The 19110-nt window shown below is 47.9% G+C and overlaps 1 protein-coding gene across 8 annotated transcripts in view; it reads right to left on the bottom strand.

Moving 5' to 3' along the window:
* ADARB1 (adenosine deaminase RNA specific B1) overlaps positions 1 to 19110 on the bottom strand; it is a 947690-nt gene that overhangs the window by 56413 nt on the left and 872167 nt on the right. For all 8 annotated transcript variants that reach the window (XM_086955520.1, XM_086955521.1, XM_086955524.1 and 5 more), the window contains one exon: positions 75 to 253. In XM_086955520.1, coding sequence (XP_086811646.1) covers positions 75 to 253 — 179 coding nt within the window. The remainder of the gene's footprint in view (positions 1 to 74; positions 254 to 19110) is intronic.

Raw genomic sequence — 19110 nt, 5'->3', positions numbered from 1 at the left:
ATGAATTTGTCAAATAATCGAGTTCACAGCAAGACCAAAACAAAGCAGTAACTATTTTGGTAAACTCGACCTACCTTGGAGTGAAGGCACACCCAACGACAGTAGAGTGCATGCTTACAAAGGCGAGATGCTCGACCCATCTCATCTTTGCCTGTCGTAGCATTTATAACTTCCAGGTTGTTATCACCGACTGTCCAGTTCACACTGAAGTTTGGGGCTTTTCCAGGCTGGCGGGCTTCTGCATTGCTAATGCCTACAATCATCAAACAAGAATGTACATTGGTAAAAGCACCTTGAACAAAGTGTTGGTTTCATTAGTCCTAGCTCTTAATCGATCACAACCGATTCATAATTATGTTATGTTATTAAAACTTATAAAGCGCGCTGCTACCCTAGGGTGTCCTGGCGCTGAGTTCTAGTTACCTGGGGAAGACCATGAGCTGGTTATTTGGAGAAGAGCCAGGTTTTCAACCCCTTCCGAAAGGAAATGAGGTCTGAGGCATCTCTGAGGTGGAACAGGAGCTCATTCCAGGCTTTGGAGGCAAGTGAAGGAAGCTACGGCCTCCCCAGTTGGTTTTCTTAAACCTAGGCGTCCGTACTAGCTTAGACCCGGAGGAGCGCAGAGCTCTGCCAGGGACATACCAGCTGAGCCTCTGTCTTAGAAACTCCGGCCCAATTCCATTCACTGACTTAAAAACCACTACGAGCGCCTTAAATCGTGATCTGAGTGGAATTGGGAGCCAGTGCAACCTCCTAAGCTCTCCTCTCACAGAGGCAAACCTAGCAGTGTACAGTTGCAGGTATAGCCCAACTTCTAAAAGTGAAAGCAGCTTCTTTAAACGTGGAGCACATCTAGAGTGAGCATAAACCTGTAAGCACACACACCGCCTATGGCCATGACGGAAGGTGTGACAAACAAAGCGACCGCTCACTGCCTCTTTAACCCCTTCGATGCGGATGACGAGCTGAGCTCGTCATCAGCCACGGGGGCGTGTGCGGATGACGAGCTGAGCTAGTCATCTAACGCGGCTTTTGCAAAAAAGCCGCGCAGCGCAAAAATCACTGCAGCAGCGATGCGATTAATGAAAGAATGAGGCATGAGGTCTATTAAGTATAATCTGCAATGGCAGAAGCGTTAAAGAAACATAGTTTTTTATACAATTAACTTTATTCACATTTTGTGGCAATGCATACACCATCACAAGAAAAGAAACCCGGGCATGAGATATTACAACATGATCTGGCATGGTAACAGTAATTAACATTGCTAGACCATAGTAGCTACACAGTTTCCCCCACACCCGTACATATTTTTGGGGATAACCATGTGCAATGAAAATTGGCTTCTCCTGATTCACACACCAGTCCATCCCCTGCACCAACAATGGATCATGGGCGGCCCGGCTGCTTCCACGTGTACGCTACATCCCTCTTGGCTACCAAACAGGCCACACCAGGGAAGATCCGTTCAGCTCGCAGGCCCTGAAACGCCTCCACCAGCCCCAACAGCACGGCATGTGGAGTTAGATGTAGAGGGCATCCCTAGAGAGCTGACAATTCCTGGCCTACCCAGTCCCAGAAGGGGCGCAGCACCGGACAGTCCCACGATACTTGAAACAAATCTGACGCTGGAAGTGTACAACTCATGCATATGGTGCGGGCAGTGGATGAAATGTGCTGCAAGTGCTGTGGAGTGAGGTAAGTTGCATGGAGATAATGGCATTGGACCATCCGCAGCCGTGAGATCTCCAGTTCCTGGACATCATACATGCCTCCCATCGCTCGTCCTCATACAGCTACCCCACCTAAAAAATCCATCTCTGTCTTGCGTGCTCAATGCCGTTCGGGGCATAGATGACCAGTGAGCAGTAGATCAAGGAAATGGCCTCCTTCCCCAGGTGTCCCAGGAAGATTTTGGTCTCGATTGGTTAGAATTCGGACAGCGGAGTATCTGGGAGATTATGGGCTCGCAGAGCATGCTGTAACTGAAGGAAATGAAACAAGGTCTCGCATTTACACAAGTTTGAGCATTTGGCATTGTAAATGACAATTTCTTTTATTTATGTTTTAGTTTGTAAAACAAATAAAAGGCAGTCATTTGCAATGCTAATAGTTTAAACTCTCGCAAATGCGAGACCTATTGCATTGCAAATGTTAGTTATAATATGTGTGTGCTTTTTGTATGAACCGTGCCGAATAACAAGATTAATGGCTCCGATGTCTGATTTCATTATTTTAACTTTCACCCATATTCTTTCACAGGCTGCATACAACCCATCTTTCTTATCTCTGTAGATTTTTGGTTTATTATTTTTTTCCCTTATCTATTTCATATATTGTTTTTGTCTCCCCCAACTCCTCCCCCCCCCCCGTGTCTGTATAAAACCATTCTAGACCGTTGCGGCCCCTCTCCAATATGGCTGCCGCCATATTCCGCGTTTTTTATTATTTGGCACGGTTCATATGTTGTGTGCTCCTTTCCCCAATATGCAGATACACCAACTCCAGTTTCATTTTTTAGCCCTCCAGCCCTTGTTGCCAGTATCCTGTTCATTTCCGGCTGGCACAGGCCTGGTACTTTCATTTCCCCTTGACCTTGCAATAGAGGAGAACAGTTCGGTATGCCCTGGTTCCAGGGCTGAGTGCATACCGGACTGTTCTCCTCTATTGCACCAGTAACAAAGGGAGACTGGACCAAGCTCACCAATGGGGGCTGCTATCCTTTTAAATTCCTCTTGGCTGGTATGAGAGGCAAGGTTCATTGAAGGCACGCAAAGCCCAGTGTCCTTTGCAGTGGCATTGAAAGTGGTTTGCCCTGAGGAAATTGCCTGATAAAAACCAAGGCAATGAAACATGTCGGCCTAAGTAGGGTGTGAATCGATTGGTAGTATTCACATCCTCCTTTTTTATGGTTCATATATGTACCGTATGCAACAAGAAGGAACACCATTAAAGAAATTGTCCCAGTTGCAGAGTATATTATATGTTAATTGTTAAATGTTTTACGTTGTGTTACATATAATTTGTGTTCACTGCACCACTCACTGTCTTTTCTTTGGGTTTAGGACACGTTTCCGTTATAGCTTGATGGCACCAATGATGATAACAGGGCCATCCTGGTGGGTACCAGCCAGGGGTCCCATTGGTGGTGTGCCCGTGAGGTGCCATCTCGCTTTCTCACCTTTTTTCTGTTGTTACACTAGGTGAATGTGGGTTTTGCACTTGTTTAAGTCTGTCTATCAGAGTTGGGCTATTTTTAACAGTGGCAGTAGACTGAGACATCCCCTACTCTAGATTCATTGCAAGAAGAGAGGTATGTTGTAATTTATGTACAACCAGCGATGCCTGCAGATCTTTGTATGGTATGGTAACTGCCTTGAACACTAGGACAATAGTAGTTTGTTGCCCAAAAATTGAGAGCCCAAGCTAGGTCTGAGGGAGGGGACATGTGCAGTCCCAGATTTTTAAAAGAATTGCACCGAGTAGGAATATTTGGGAACCAAAGCTTCCCCATTGTATCTCCCCTTACCTCCACAAGACTGGATTTGCCTTCGTCAATCCAAAGACTTGATACGTCATCTTACAGACGAAGGAGTTGTAGACACCAGGGTCCCGAGATCCGGGGATCCTTCGAAAACAGATGAATGTTGTCTGCTTATAGTGGGATCCGATCTTCAAAAAACCATTCCCCCACCGCCAGCCCCATATCTGGGCGTCACTGCATATAAGACGCATCAGGGGTTCTATCGTAAGAGCGAAAACCAACGGGGAAATTGGACAGCCCTGGCACGTACCCCTTTGGATGGGAACGGGAGGGAATAGAACACCTTTCACCCAGGTTCGGGCAGTGGGGTTGCAGTAAAGGCGGCATACCATGCGTTGGAATGTGTCTCCCAACCCCAATCACACCAGGACCCTGTCCAAGAAATCCCAAGAGACTGTATCAAAGACCAGTAATCCTTCCAGGTTCTGTACCTGGGATAAGGCAAAGTGCACCCTTCGAATGCAGTGGCATGAGATTTGGCTTGGCATAAAGCCACACTGATCTGGATGAATAAGATCGGGTAGAGCCTGAGCCAAGATATTAACATCAGCTTCAAGATCTTAACATCAGCGTTTATTAGGGAAATGGGGCGGTAATTTGAGCATTTGTCTCTAGGAAGACCGCCTCTAGGAAGGACCACTATGGTGGCAAAGTCCACCTGCGAGGGGAAGAAGCCCTGCTGTATTCAATTTGTGTAGAAATGTAACAGATGGGGATTCAGGATATCCCGGAATTGTTTATAATAATCAATAGGGTAGCTGTCTAGCCCGGTCATTTTTCCGGACTTCAGCACCGACACAGCAGAGTCTATTTCTTCAATAGTGAGGACCGGGTCCAACACTTGAGCTAAGGAGTCCAAAATGGACGACAGCAGGATGCTACCTAAAATAGGGTTTGTTACTTCTGATAAAGGCGGGTGAAAGAAACTTTAATGCATGTAGGGCTCCCTTTCAGTATCACCGTGTTGGTCCTACCATCAACTTGCAGCTGGATTAGGACCAGCTGCAATAGGTGTGATCTTTGCGTTCCTGAAACCACATATGGGTTTAAGTTATACATGAAACATCAAATATTCACACAGCTATTACTTAAGCCTTAGTTAATGAGAAACCTCTTGGGCATTATTCTGATTAATCACCCAAGCCAGTGGCTTAACAAAATTGCACTGACCTCTGAGAATGCCCCTCTGTCACTACACTTTTCAGACAAAAAAAGTTTAAAGGTGATTCTTTCCATTACATAAACGCAATACCACACATATCATTAAGTCTAATCATACCCACCTCTGACCGGGTTTTGTGAAAGATGAAGCCGACCTGTCCCATAGGCACTGTTCAAGAAATCCCTATGTCACTTGGGGCCACAAAAGGGACTATGGAGAAAAAGGCTAAGAGTGGCGGAGTTAGGGGGCCAACCTGATGCAGTGTGCCTATAGCCCCAGAAGTCACAGGATTCTCTCAAGATCACTCATCGTTGTTTCCAGGAGTGCTGCATGATCTGACTGAAAATACAGTTGCAAGTCCAGAAGAGCCCAATGAGCAGAATCACCGGGGACCTTTCTGGATACTTCTTCACTAAGAACCCAAAATCAAATAGGGTCTATAAAGTCAGGGATAGACTGGACTCTAACACCCTTGACAACGTGCACATTAAGAACTGTGCGGACAGGGTTAGCAGTGGCAAGAAGGTGGCAACCAGTATCCAGCATTTGTGGGTGTGACATTGAAGGGGGTGAAATGAGAAGTTGACCTATTAAGGCCAGAGCCAGAGCCCTGTATTAGTATGTTAGAATCGGACCGCTCTGTCATAGGCGAAGTGAGCATTCTGATTTGCCTGAAGGCCGCAAGTGCAGAAGACATCCATCAGGTCAAGATCGGTCCTGAGGCCATACATGAAATCAAGCTGAGTGAGGCTACAACCGTGGCTCCTTCAGTTCAAGAGATGCCACAGCAGGACAAGGAACGCTGCATGCGGCCGTCCCGTGGCATCCTGAACTGCAAGAACAGAGCACAGGTAACTGCAGTGCCTAAGACTGAGAAGCAGTCCAAGGACTACACAACAAACTTGACTTTTTTAGAGTAACTATAAAGAAGCAAAGCAAACTTAAGTGCTGGGCACATCTATGCCTCGGGGTGAGTTAAATTAACTGCATCCGCAACTCTACAGCACCTTCTCACAAATTACATGCCAAGGATCACAAACAGATAATGGGATCTCTTTAAGTGGGGTAAAATACTGAAGGGTGTAGCACATTAAAGAAGATCAAGTAAGAAGTACAATCCTTTGCCCCTTTCCCCTAATTGTGCTGTTTATTATTAGGTTATGCTGTGAGATAAAAGCACTTTCTTTTAATTCAAAAGATAAGCACTGGTTGGACAATACATTAGTCAGCCAACAAGCACACTAGAGTGCTGAGAGCCTCCCCCCCTTTTCCTTGAGAAGATCGTCACTGCTCGCAATCCAGAGATACAAGTGCAGAAAAGAGTGTACTTGGTCGAGTTTGCAATACCATAGTAGATAGACCCCAAGGACACTTGTTGCAAACAATCTCAACCAACATGGTTGGGGCCCAGTAGCTCCCCTCTATTATGTGACCCTGCAACCAGTGTCTGAGATGGAAGTGATCAATCTTGAGACCAAACCTGTGAGGCTGACTTAGTAGGAGAAATCAGGTATAGAGCTTGCATAGCCATTGTAATGAATCAAATGTTTTATAGGATCCGAGGCTAATTTTCTGAAGCAGCCGTGCTCATTTTTACTCGAGAACTGTAGGGTGGAGCGGTCTGCAATGCAATGTTGGAACAGTGTCTTTTTGTTTAATTTTTTTGTCAATCCTATTTTGGAGCTTGTAAAAACTCAGCAGTGGGAAAATAAAGGGAGGAGACGGCAGTTTATAATTTCCTTTTTCAGTCAAACACATTTGTCGTTATTATAACCTATGATTGCGGGACATGGCATTGGCAACCGAGAATAGTAACTGTCATGCTAGTAGCAAAAAGGTGTACTGCAGGAAATGTATTAATCTCTGGACCACTACTTGTTTTATTTTGGAAACTGGCCATTATTGGTCGTCCAAACACTTGTTATGTTATGTTATTTTTATTTGTACTGCGCACAGCTGCCTCAGCAAAGGGGCATCCTGGCGCTTTGAGAAGGTAAACACAACACAGCATTAAAAGCGGGCAGAAAGGAGAAGAGACACAACAGATGAGCTAAACAAATAAAAAGGTCTTGATAGCCCGTCTAAACTGAAGGAGCTCATCGATGGCCCGGATTTATGGAGGAAGAGAATTCCACCAGCTCGCTGCCAGGACTCGAAAGGAGCGGCCACCAATTCTGCTCAACTTAAAACGCGGGATCACTGCTAAGTTCTGGCCTAGCGATCTAAAAGTGCGAGAGGGGACATAGGGGATCAGCAATTTCTCCAAGATTTGTGGGGAAGTACCCTTTAGGATTTTAAATGCAAGGCAGAGAACCTTGAATCTAATCCTCTGCTGCACAGGGAGCCAGTGGAGAGAGCGCAGGGCATTGGACACCGAGCACCGCCTAGGCAGACCTGTTACCAGTCGGGCCGCAGTGTTTTGAACCCGCTGGAGCCGCAGAAATTCTGACTGGTTAACCCCCCCCCCCCCCCCCCCCCCCAGTAGGGAGCTGGCATAGTCCAGCCTGGACAGCACTGATGCTTGAACCACCAGCTGTCTTGTGGGTGCATCAAAGAATTTGAGGATGGGTCGAAGTCCTCTGATGATGCCATAGCAAGAAGCCGCCACCTTCTTGGTATGACAGATGAAACTCAGAGAAGGATCAAGCCACACCCCCAGGTTTTTTATCTCTGCCGCTGGGAGGGGAGTCACACCCAACTCCGAAGGCCACCATTTGTCACCCCACAAAGCCACCTGTTTACCAACCACCATAATCTCCGTCTTCTTGGTGTTTAACTGGAGACAGTTGGAATTCATCCAGTTAGCCACTTCCCGCAGACCATCACAGAACCTGGGAGCCTCCAGGTCTGAGTCCCCACTCAGTGTGACCGCCAGCTGCGTGTCATCTGCGTAAGAGACCATGGTCAGGCCCCACCGCTTGACGACCGCAGCCAACGGTCTCACATACAGATTGAAAAGGGTGGGACTCAGTGATGACCCCTGTGGGACTCCCTGGTCTAACGGGTAGGATGACGACTTACCGGGCGGGATCGCCACCTGGAATGACCTATCCGTAAGGAAGGATCGAAACCAGTGCAAGGCGGAGCCAGAAACGCCCACCTCCTCAAGACGCCGAATCTGAATCCCGTTCAAGACCGTGTCGAAGGCGGCACTGAGATCTAATAACAATAGTGCCACCGTTCGACCGGAATCCAGCACGGAACGCAGATGCTCGATCATCGAGAAAAGGGCCGTCTCCGTGCTGTGACCCGCACGGAACCCGTTCTGGGTAGGGTCGAGAATGTTAAACCTACCAAGATGGTCTGGAAGAGTGGCATTCACATGGGTCTCCACTATTTTCATGGCCCAAGGGAGAAGGGAGATAGGGCGGTAGCTTTCAGGTTTAAGGGGGTCAAGGGTCGCCTTCTTCAGAATTGGCGTGACTACTGCCTGCTTCCATCTGACGGGAACCACTCCAGAAGAGAGGGACAGGTTGATCAAGGACAGCACCGGGGTACGGCAAACCGGCGCCAGGGTCTTGAGTTGGGTCGGTTTCAGCGGGTCTGCCGGAGATCCAGACTTGATTTTGGCGCTGAGAAAGTCACACACCTCCAGAGATAAGGGGGGTAAGATAGAAAGACATTCCCCCTCATCTAAGATGCGACCAACCTGCTCTAGCATTAAGGAACCCGTTGGAAAAGTGCGATAGATGGCTTGCACTTTTTCATGGAAGAAAGAGGCCAAACCCTCACAATGCGAGTCCGAGCATATTTCCACTGCAGTTGCTCTCTTCGCCATCAGGTCCTTTAATACTTTAAAAATAAGTTTTGATGGATTGGCAGAATTCTGAAACTGTTGAGCATAAAAGGAAGCGCGAGTTTGACACACTGCCCTGTGGTAGATCTTGACCTTGGCCAGATAACATCTCTTCAGAGCTGGGTCGTACGACTTCCTCCATAATCTTTCGGCCTGTCTACAGGCCATCTTAAGAGATGCCAAGGAAGTGTCATACCAAGGACTCGGCTCCTTCCAATGACACTTGGACCAACACATAGGAATCAGAGAATCGAGGGCACCAGATATCCACTCACAGAAGGAGTCGTATCCACAATCGACCTCGGTGAGCGGACCTAAAGGAGCCTCCTCGAGCAGATGGTAAAAATCCTCCAGTCTTAATTTGTTCCAGTGTCGTTTAAGAACAAGTCTGTCCTGAGACAGAAAAGGAGAGGCAGACAAAGAGCATGCCATTTTCACCAGCATGTGGTCTGTCCAGACCAACTGGGAGGAACCAAGAACTCTGAATCCTTCTAGATTTGTGAAGAACGGGTCAAGAGTATGACCACCTCTGTGTGTGGGGAAAGTAATCATCTGCGAGAGCTGTAGAGCCTCCAGATCCGCCAGAAAGCTCCTAATGGAGGGTAAAGAAGGGTAGTCCAAATGGAGATTAAGATCTCCCACAACATTAAAATTTGCGCATCCTAGTGCCTCTGTACTAATGTACTCAGGAAGAGCAGCCCTAAAAACAGAGTCACAGCCCGGAGGCCGGTAAATTAATAAACCAGAGAAGGTAAACTGGTGACTAAACGCTATTTTAAATAGGGCACCCTCACACCCCAAAAGTTCAGCGGCTTTCCACTCGCAGGGATAACACCGTTTGGTGGCCATCGCAATGCCTCCACCTCTAGTCGTCCGATTTAAAGTAAAAATAGCATACTCTGGGGGAAAGGCTAGGTTAATTATCGAGGAGTCAGAGTCCTGGAGCCACGTTTCCGTCAGAAAAAGCACATCCGGCGAACCATCAATGAGTAGGTCGTAAACCTCCTGATGGTGCTTTACCACAGATCTGACGTTTAAGCTCCAGATACTCCGGTCCCGTTGTCCTACCCTCTTCATAACAGGCCCCAAGGAGCGTATAAGACGGGGGGTTCCAATGACCAAGCACCACACCTACAATGATATGGGCCACAAAGCGGGACTACAGGCGAAAACTCGCAATGTGTACATCGGTCCCGAAGGGCCAGTAGATCGGCACTACTATAAGTTCTCAAAGGTAAAGTCATAATGGCCAGGTCCAGAGTTCTGCGCGGGCCGCGCCTCCTTAGCGCGGACGGGCGCAGACGGGCAGGACTCTGGCACGACTCAGGCACAGCGAAGGCACGCCCACTGCGCGTAACCGCTGCGCGTTGGAGGGAGCTTTAAATAGGCGTCCCTCCACTCAGCCGGAGCGCTAGACCGCTCGTCAGCAACACCCACCCAGAGTGAACACCACACCAAGATGGCGCCCAAAGTGAACACCACTCCAAGATGGCGCCCAAAGTGAACACCACTCCAAGATGGCGCCCAAAGTGAACACCACTCCAAGATGGCGCCCAAAGCCAATCCCACCCCAGAAACCGGACCCGCCAAAACAGCGGTGAAGGAGCCGATTAGAGTGCAGGTGAGGGGGTAACAATAAGTCCTATTAAAATCAGGGCAAAATACAACTAAGAAGAACACAAATAGTTTTAAGGGTAGCTTTAAGAATGATAGTGCGGTATTTAGGCGCATAGCTCGATGCAAAGCACGAGTACCTTCTCAGGGCAGTCCACTTGAACAGTGGTTAGGAAAAGTGGGGTCACTAAGGATTTGCAAAACTTAAAGGTAATCTGTAACCCAAATATGATTAAGAAACCTGAGGAAAAGAAATCAGTATCTCTTGTTGGAGTGTCAGACAGTTCCACAGAAGACAAAGTAAAGAAATAATGGATTATAGGTCTCAAAACCAACTGTACCAGATATAGCAGTTTGCCCTGTTTCAATGGGCAATAAAAACTGATAAACTTGGGTGGTGGAGAACATGACGGACGGCTGGGAGTAGCAGGTTGGGAGTGTGCAGTAGCAGCGGTGTAAAATAGTAGATGGCCTCCCAGATAATTGGACTTTGATACCACTATACAGAGAAGAGCGAAAGAGAATACACATATATAATACCAAGTCATTTGTACTGACCATTTCCCATGAGGGATAGTGACGGGATTTTGCCCCTAGCAGCTGGTATGCTCCCGAGGTGAAGAGCTGCTTTGCAGTGATGTACGCATAGCAGCGGTTGTGACAGAGTCAGCACAAGCACAATCAATGCTGGCAGGAGGCTGCATGTTGCTGCAAGGTGTGTGTTGGAGCCGGGCGATGGATTTCAGCCACAGCGGGCCTTTACCCAGAAAGAAAACAAGCATTTTCAATGATACAGGTCTCGCATTTACACAAGTTTGAGTTATTGGCATTGTAAATGACAATGCCTTTTATTTATGTTTTGGTTTTTGAAACATAAATAAAACTCTGTCATTTACAATGCCAATAGCTTAAACTGGCATAAATGCGAGACCTGTTGCCTTGCAAATGCTTGTTATTTTAGTCCTTGGGCAATGAGGTAATTTGCCCAGAATTACGGATGTTGAGCTGAGGTAGGTCCCAAACCCATTTGCATAGTTTTCAATTCGGCAGCTCTGACCCGAACATAACAGGGAGGCCTATGCAAGCATTACCCCCCCACCCCCCAACACACAGGGATCACCGAGCTGGCGATGTCCAGATGACACTCTTGATTGTTGGGATGGTGGCTTAGCCGGGCCTGAAGTGCATGACTGTGTCCAGGCAGCCGCAAGGGGAAGAACCACGGGCCCTGGGACTGTGTGGTGGAGAAGGCAGGGCACGAGAGCGAGAAAGCTCTGAAGCCAAGGAGGGCACGGGCCCTGTAACTGTCGCTGTTGTCTGAGATCCCCGACTGCCTTGCCCACACCGTTATGTAGGAGTGGAGGCAATCAGAGGCAGAGGAGGCCGGACACTTTCCCTGGCTGGAAGTGAGCCTCGGCTCCGCTGGGGCCAGTGAGCTTTGACAGCATCCCGGGAAGTCAGACAGACAACGAGGGACCCCACTACAGGACTGTGAGAAGCTTGGAGAAGGCTTTAATTTTATGAGCCATGATCCTGCAGGGCCACACTAAGAGAGGTTGCCTGCTACGCAGCAGACTTAAGATTCCCTGGGGAAGGGTTGCTGATGGGGAGGGTTTTCAACACCACAAAGTAAACCCAACACGCTCTTCCATCGCCCCCGACCCACCAGGAGACTCTGTTCTCCATGCATTTCCGAGTGTTGTGCTTCCTTAAAGGGTGTATTTGAAGCAGCTGTGATTCACCGAACCATCTGAGCCTTGTGTGCTTTGTTCCACTCTATTACCCTTCCCTCGCCCTTTGCCTCTCTCCTGTCCCCCTGGCAGCTTTCCATGACCCACGCTGGGGTTGAGCCCCTCACAATTTTCATGGCTGCTCGGATTGAAACGGCGCATGCCTCTTGCTTCCTGCAGCAGGCAGAGTGTTGCCGGAGCAGCGGCAGCGCGTTCCTTTGAGCCCGGCCCTTATGCTGCAAAGTTGGGGATCTTGCTCCAGCAGAGTGACCCGCCTTGATCCTGCCCGCTCACTCCTCCATGCCGCTGCGGGCAGCGGAGAAACACTGCTGCTGCCCACCTCCTTCATGCTCTGAGACAGTCTAACACAGGAATAGGAGCCAGTGCCCCTCCGCCGTCCCGGAGCACACCGCTGAAGCTGTTCTACAACACACCTTGCCCGCAGCGTGCGAGACCCTGGCGTGTGTTTAAAAAACATGTGACTGTCATTGTCCAGGCTCAATAAAGAAAAACTCCACCTACTAAGTAACAAGCAAGTTAAGGGGCCAGTATCCATGGAAGGATACAAATGACGTTATGGCCGTAATGAGGAGGGACTAGCAAACCTATAAACCAATCCGAAGGCAGCATTTACAAAGGACAAACACACAAGCCAATGAAAAATATGGACGGCAGAGTGGGCTGGGCTTCCCTCATGTACTAAACTACAGCAGATTGTCACCGGAGCTCTAGGCTGGAACGTAAAAAGCTGCTTCAGCACAGGAGAAGCTGCTTCCAGGGCAAAAAGACGTTTTTGCAGCGGAAGAGGAAAGGTCAGGAAAGGCAGTCAGGGAAGGCAAACAATTTCAGGGAACAAAAGAGTGGACAGTGAGGATTGAAGCTACAGACTGCGATTGGGAAGGGGCGGGGGGGATAGTCCAGTGGAAAGTCGACCTAACATCAGGCAACAGTTCTTTAGTTTCAGTGGCCCCTAGAAAAAGCAAGCTGAGCTGTAATTTGGGATGTAGAACTCATGGTTTGTCGTCAGTAGTAGTACATAAGGATCACAAGGGAGGTGTACAAGGTCTCATGTGGCACATGATAAAGGAGGAGAAGCGCCTAGGAGGAACTGGAAAAGTAAGAGTGAGACCATCACTTACAGTGTTTTTTAAAGTTAATGCGCAATGCCCTGAAGAACTCAGTATTAAAATTGAAAGGGAAGACATTAAGAGGCGAACAGTATGAGGTACCCACCAGTAGAGAGCAAAGTGTGTAATTAAGCGGGGGCAGGATAAGTTGGGTGCTTTATTGAAAGATCAAGAAGGACTGGGGGAATAAGTATTATTAATAAATATGCAGTAATAATGGCAGCCTCTATAGAACCCCAGAATTGTGGTAGAGAATACAGATAGCAGTACCGAACAAGGTGACATCTCTCATCCTGCATCTGATACTGGTCCTTTGTGGGAAGATTCTAGGAAAGACCTAATTGGTGTGAGTCAGACCACAAATAGGAGTGGAGAGATGGATATTCAACAAGTCCTACTAAGTTTGTCTGCAGAAACGAGAAAGGGTTTTGAAAACTCAAAAACAAATCAGAGGGCTATTTGGAATACATGTGTGGGCTTTGACAGAAAACTCCTAAGCAGAGTGAACTGAGGATTTAGAGAAGGTAGTACAGGAGTTAAGACGTACTTTGGAAGGGGCATGTGCTGAGGTCAAATAGTTGAGGCAGAGAAACTGATAAATTATGGAGAGATTGGAAAGTATGGCAAGGAAAAATAAACTATCGCAGAGGGAGCAGAGTGGAGTGATATAAAACCTTTTGTAATTAATTTCCTTAGGGAAGCAACAATGTCTGCCGAGACGGGGTAGATTGGAGTGGGGTTGATTTATCAAAGGAAACGCAGACCCCTTCAAGGCCAACATAGCTCGTAAAAAAACCCAGAAGGATATTGGTGGATTTTGCGAGACAAGAGAAAAGATCCCCCGGGTTGCTTTGAAAATGGGAACTTTGGGAGTAAAGGGACTGACTTTTAACATCAAGTTGGATATTTCAAGAGCGATTCAGGACTCTCAGTTGCAACTGGATAAACGAGTAGAAGATCTAAACGTTTTGTGAGCAACCACAAGAGTGATATTCCCTGCACTTTTAGAAGTCATCTACAATAATACTATCCATAAATTTAGAGTCCCAGAAGAAGTAAATCAGTTTATCATAAGCTTGACACAGGAGAGGGGATTGTAGAGGAGAGAGGTCTGTCTGTTAAATGTTTGAGATGTTTAGAATTTTCTGCCCTAACCGTGGCTCAAAAGCTGGCAGAAGGAGTATCTGTCAGGAAGATGGGAGGGCTCGCCAGTGAGGGAATGGAGGGTAATGGCAGGGGAGAGGGGTTGGGCTGGATGGCACTGGGAGGGGTGCATAGGGAGAAAAAGCAAAACATTTTGAGTCCTTATAGAACTATTAAGGGGAGAGGGTCGAGTAATTTTCTAGATAGATTAATAAAAAAGATGGGGACCTGCTTGCTTCATGTCGTTTATGACTTGTAACATCAATGGTTTAAGGGGATGAAATAAACAGCGGCTTGTGATGCAATATCTCCAAGAGCATGGTGCAGAACTAATTATGCTTCAGGCGGCACATCAGTTGAGAGTAGTGCTCTGTGAAGGGGGTCCAGTTGGATTGAATAAGGGTTTGGTACAACTGAAGATAGCTGTGCAAGGGGAGGAGCGATTTTAGTACGGAAGCACATGTGTGTTGACGTTTTGAATCACTGTGAACACTCAGAAAGCAGATGGGTGCTGGAGAAGGATAAGATAATTGCTTGTATTGGTTACTATGCTCCTAATGTGGACAATCCTAATTTCCTGAAGGAAATCTTTATAAAAGTCATCGAATATAACTGCCCTTTGATTGTGAGAGGAGAATTTAATATCTTAGCTAACACCTTGGATAGGTCTACCAGAATGAATTAATGTAACCTTTATGATGGATGAAGTAGGGCGGTGTGATGTGTGGGGAAGCAAACAGGGGTGTCCTGAGGGATACGCATTTCATTGCAAGAAGCATGGTCATATTTTTAGGCTAAATCATTTTTAACGGGAGAAGACTAAATTGGAGAATGTTAGCAAGTTAGAACACTGACCCTTCCACTTATCTGAGCACGCAGCTGTGTATCTAGAACTTAAGGTTAGTGTTAAGAGAGGGGTACAGAGATGACATGTGACAGAACACTTTTGCTGGAAGAACATATTTTAGAGGAACTGGAAAGGGCTTAAGATTTTTGTTTTGCTTTAAACAATGGCGCAACAGCAATACAGGTAGTCTGAGATACAAACAAGGCATATCTAAGAGGGCATATAAGCTTAAGCCACCAGATAAATAGAGAAAGGAGAAAGTTGGTGGTTTCTAAATTAGAAGGGAAGATATGTCGGTTACAGGAAGGACCAGAAGAGAGGGACAGGAAAGTCAAAAAACATGCCTTACGGGACTGCCAGGAGAGTTTCAAGTTAGAGGTAGAGTGTTGCAAGGAATAGAGGTGGGAAGCAAGTAAGGTGCAGTTTTTTTTGAGTACGGGGGAAAACTTTGCCAAGGAAGGGGAGGGTTGACCAAAGCAGAAACTGTCTAACAGAAATCTCGCAGAACGCATCAGGGAAGGTCTAGAATGCATCTCAGGATAATGGGGGTGCCTTCTATCGATTTGTTTGCGACTCAGACCAGGAGAATATTAAGCCAGATACGGTTGAAGTGGCACAGTGGATAGAAAGCAAGAGTCTGAGTAAGCATGGTATTGAAGAACAGCGAGCACTTTGTAAAGAGATAGTTGAAGCAGAAATTAAGGCTTTAAATATGTTCAAACAATCTAAGGCCTAATTGTCTCCCTATAGACATATATATGGCCCTGAAGATACTTGCCCCACATTGGGAAGGTCTGTTCAAAAAGGCCCTTGCAGGGGAAACCGCTTTTCTGGAGTCCTGGCGGGATGTCGCAATCTGTCTAATTTTGAAGTCTAATAAATCCTTCAATATGTGTGAGTGATACCTGCATATATCGCTGTTAAATTGTGACTATACGGTTTTTGTAACTATCATGGCAATGAGATTGGCAAAGCAGGCGCCTAAGGATCAGAGGGGTTTGTTTATGCCTGGGAGGTATTCTTATATGTTCACACACACTCTGGTGAGGGTAAATGACATGGCAAATGCAGAGTCCATGCCCCTGGTGGTGATCGCAGTAGATACAGCGAAAGATTTTGATCAAACAGGATGGATATTTATTGAAACATCTAGGATTGGGCTTCACCTTTTGAAGGGTAATAGAGATTATTTATGATTTTCCAAAGGGTAGTATACTGATAAATGACAGTCTGACTGACCATGTGATTCTTAGTAGCGGGATCAGACAAGGGTGCCAGTAATTTAAATTGTATATACAGCCTTTTATGAAAAGTCTTAGACCAAAAGAACGTATAGCTCTCTTCTTTGTTAAGGGTCTGGAGAAAACATTGGTTCTGTATGCTGACCTAATTTTCCATATTTCTGATACACATAAAAACACCATGCAAGACTACAGGAAGTGGCCATCTTTGGCAAGGGTTCAGGCTATCAAATGAACCTAGACAAGATGTGGATAATGGTATGGAATTGTCCCTAGGATGGTCAAGAAAGGATAGATACCATTACGCATTTGGGCATCAGAGTGGTGAGAGATCTGGGGAAATTGGTAGAATCCAATTTGAATACAATCATTAAATAGTGCAAAAGTAGGTTGGAGAAGTGGTAATATTTGCCTCCTAACAATTATGGCCATAACAACCAGATTAAGATGATGATTCACTTTTTTGTTTGATAATATCCCCCTTACTTTTAAAAAGGGATTAGGATATCATGGACGATGCACAGGGGGAAGGTATCGAAGGAAGGCTTGGTCCTACAGATGTATTGTTGGCTTTTCAGTTGAAAAACTTTAACGGGCTGATGGGAAAATCTGACAAAAGCTCAATAGGGGTGCTCTTGTGGAGTCTGACAGCAGGAACGAGGAACACTGCTTTTTTTTCATAAATTCGCCTCCACAAAATTTTTTAGGAAGACAAGGGTGACTATTCTGCATGCAGCAGCCAAGTTGTGTTATGATGTAAGAAACCACTTAGACATCCCATACTGTAGTCTGTTGGCCCCGAAATGGGATTCTCAGGAACATCAGAGTGTTTCAAAGAGAAACTATGTGGTACCATCAGAAGAAGTTTATGTATTAAATCTTTTATTGAGCACAGGCAGAAATTAATGCACCTCAATCTGTGATGTGGGCCGACCCCACTCCGGGGAGGCCAAAGGCGGAGATTACAATGACGCCCATGGCCCGGCCATTGGGTCATACTGTTCGTTAACACAGCAAGCCGCCTACAACCCAACCGGGCCGGCCGCGTCATAAGAGGTGCCACAAAGGTGCAAGCTGAGTTGTGCTAGTGCAACATGAAAGAACCATCAAACTGTTAACAACCCCCCACCCTTCCCACCCTCGCCCCCCCCTCTCCTTGTCCATGTCTGGGAATAATCGGTTAGGTACTGTCTTCCACTAGTGGCCTGGTGGTACTGCGCTCGCCTGACCTGTACGCTTGCGGGAGCATGTCTTGGGTACTGGGAGAGGCGTCTCCGCAAGGCGTAGCAGGCGCAGGTAGCGTGGGCAGCTCACCTCACGGAATTCCCCCTTAAGTAGGGCGAGGAATGGTCGCCAAAGCTCTGCAAATTCCGCCCCCCTCCCCGCCGCTGCCAGGGACAATTTCTCCATTCCCAGGATCGCCCAGAGCCGATGAAGCCACCCCAGCTGTTGCGGAGCCTGTGTAGCTCTCCAATGGGCCACAATGTTCTGGACTGCCGCCCCCAGGGCCAGTGCGATCAGCCGCCCCCTCCAGGATTTCAGAGGATACATGAGGGCGTTCGGGAGGCCTAGTATAATGTATGCTGGGAAGCGCGGCAGCTGTGTGTCTAGATGTGCGTCTATGAGGTCCAGGATAGGGTCCCAGTAGGGGCGAAGTGCCTTGCAGCTCCATAGCAGGTGTTCCAGTGTTCCTAGCTCTCCGCACCCTCTCCAGCACCTATCGCTAACTCGGGCATCCCACTGGTGTATTCTCTCAGGGGTATGGTACCAGTACGTGGCTACTTTAGTTAGTGTCTCGGTGAGCCCGGTGTGATGTGCCGAATGTCTGGCTCTATGGTACACCCCCTCCCATTCTTTCCTTGTAAGCTGCCGCCCCAGGTCCCTTTCCCACCTGACCTGTCCCGCGTTGTGTGTGTGCGCGTGGGTGAGGAGCAGCTGCTGATAGAGGTCTGAGATCAGCTTTTTCTCTGAGGTGCGTGTCAGCAGCCATTTTTCATAAGGCGTGAGGTGTCGTTGGGCACCAGGCCGGATCGAGGGGTGGAGTACCCAGTGGTGCACCTGCAGGTACTGTAGGCGTTCCGATTCGGCCACACCGTAGTCCATCTTGACCTGTTGGAACGGGAGGATCCCCTTGAGGTCGAACATGTGGCCCGCCGCTCTACAGGGTGTCGATCGCCAGGTCGTAAACGCACCGGTATCCAAGCCTGGCGTGAAGTCGGGATTTTCAAAAATGGGGGTCATAGGCGAGGGAAAGGTGGTTAGTCCCCTGGTCACGGCCACTCTGTCCCACACTCTCAGGGCGGTGCTGGTGATTTCAGAGGCGTACAGATTAGGGGGCCGATGCTGGCGTGGCAGGAAAGGCACGCCCTGGAGAGTGCGGCCTGCCACTGCCTGGTCCAGGAAGAGCCAGTGCTTGCTGGACTCCAGTTGAAACCACTCCACGAAGGTGCGCAGTTGCGCTGCCTGGAAGTACAGGGTGAGGTCAGGCACACCCACCCCGCCGTTCGCTGGGGGCAAAGTGGCGAGGGTATGCTTGAACCGCGGTCGGCGGCCGTTCCAAATGAATCGCGACAGTTCCGATTGGGTCTGTTGCAGCCAGCCGGCCGGGGGAGTCAGGGGGAGCGTCTGAAACAGATATAAAATCTGAGGTAGCAGCGTCATTTTGACTGCGGCGATTCTGCCTAGCCACGAGAGTGTGAGCGGCTTCCATCGCCGAAGCTGTTCCCGGATTTTGGCTGTGAGTGCCTCATAATTGATTCGTGCAGTACCCCGCACAGTCGGCGCCAAGCGCACACCCAGGTATGGGACGGCCGCATCTGACCACAGTATCTTGAATTCGGACTTAATCTCGGCCACCACTTCCGGGCTCAGGGAGATGTTCAGGGCTTCAGACTTAGCCTCATTGA

The sequence above is a fragment of the Lissotriton vulgaris genome, chromosome 2_1 (assembly GCF_964263255.1).
Source record: "Lissotriton vulgaris chromosome 2_1, aLisVul1.2, whole genome shotgun sequence".
In the NCBI taxonomy this organism is placed as follows: Eukaryota; Metazoa; Chordata; class Amphibia; order Caudata; family Salamandridae; genus Lissotriton; species Lissotriton vulgaris.
Note: the sequence above shows the minus strand (reverse complement) of the source record. Positions and strands in the feature narration are given on the sequence as shown.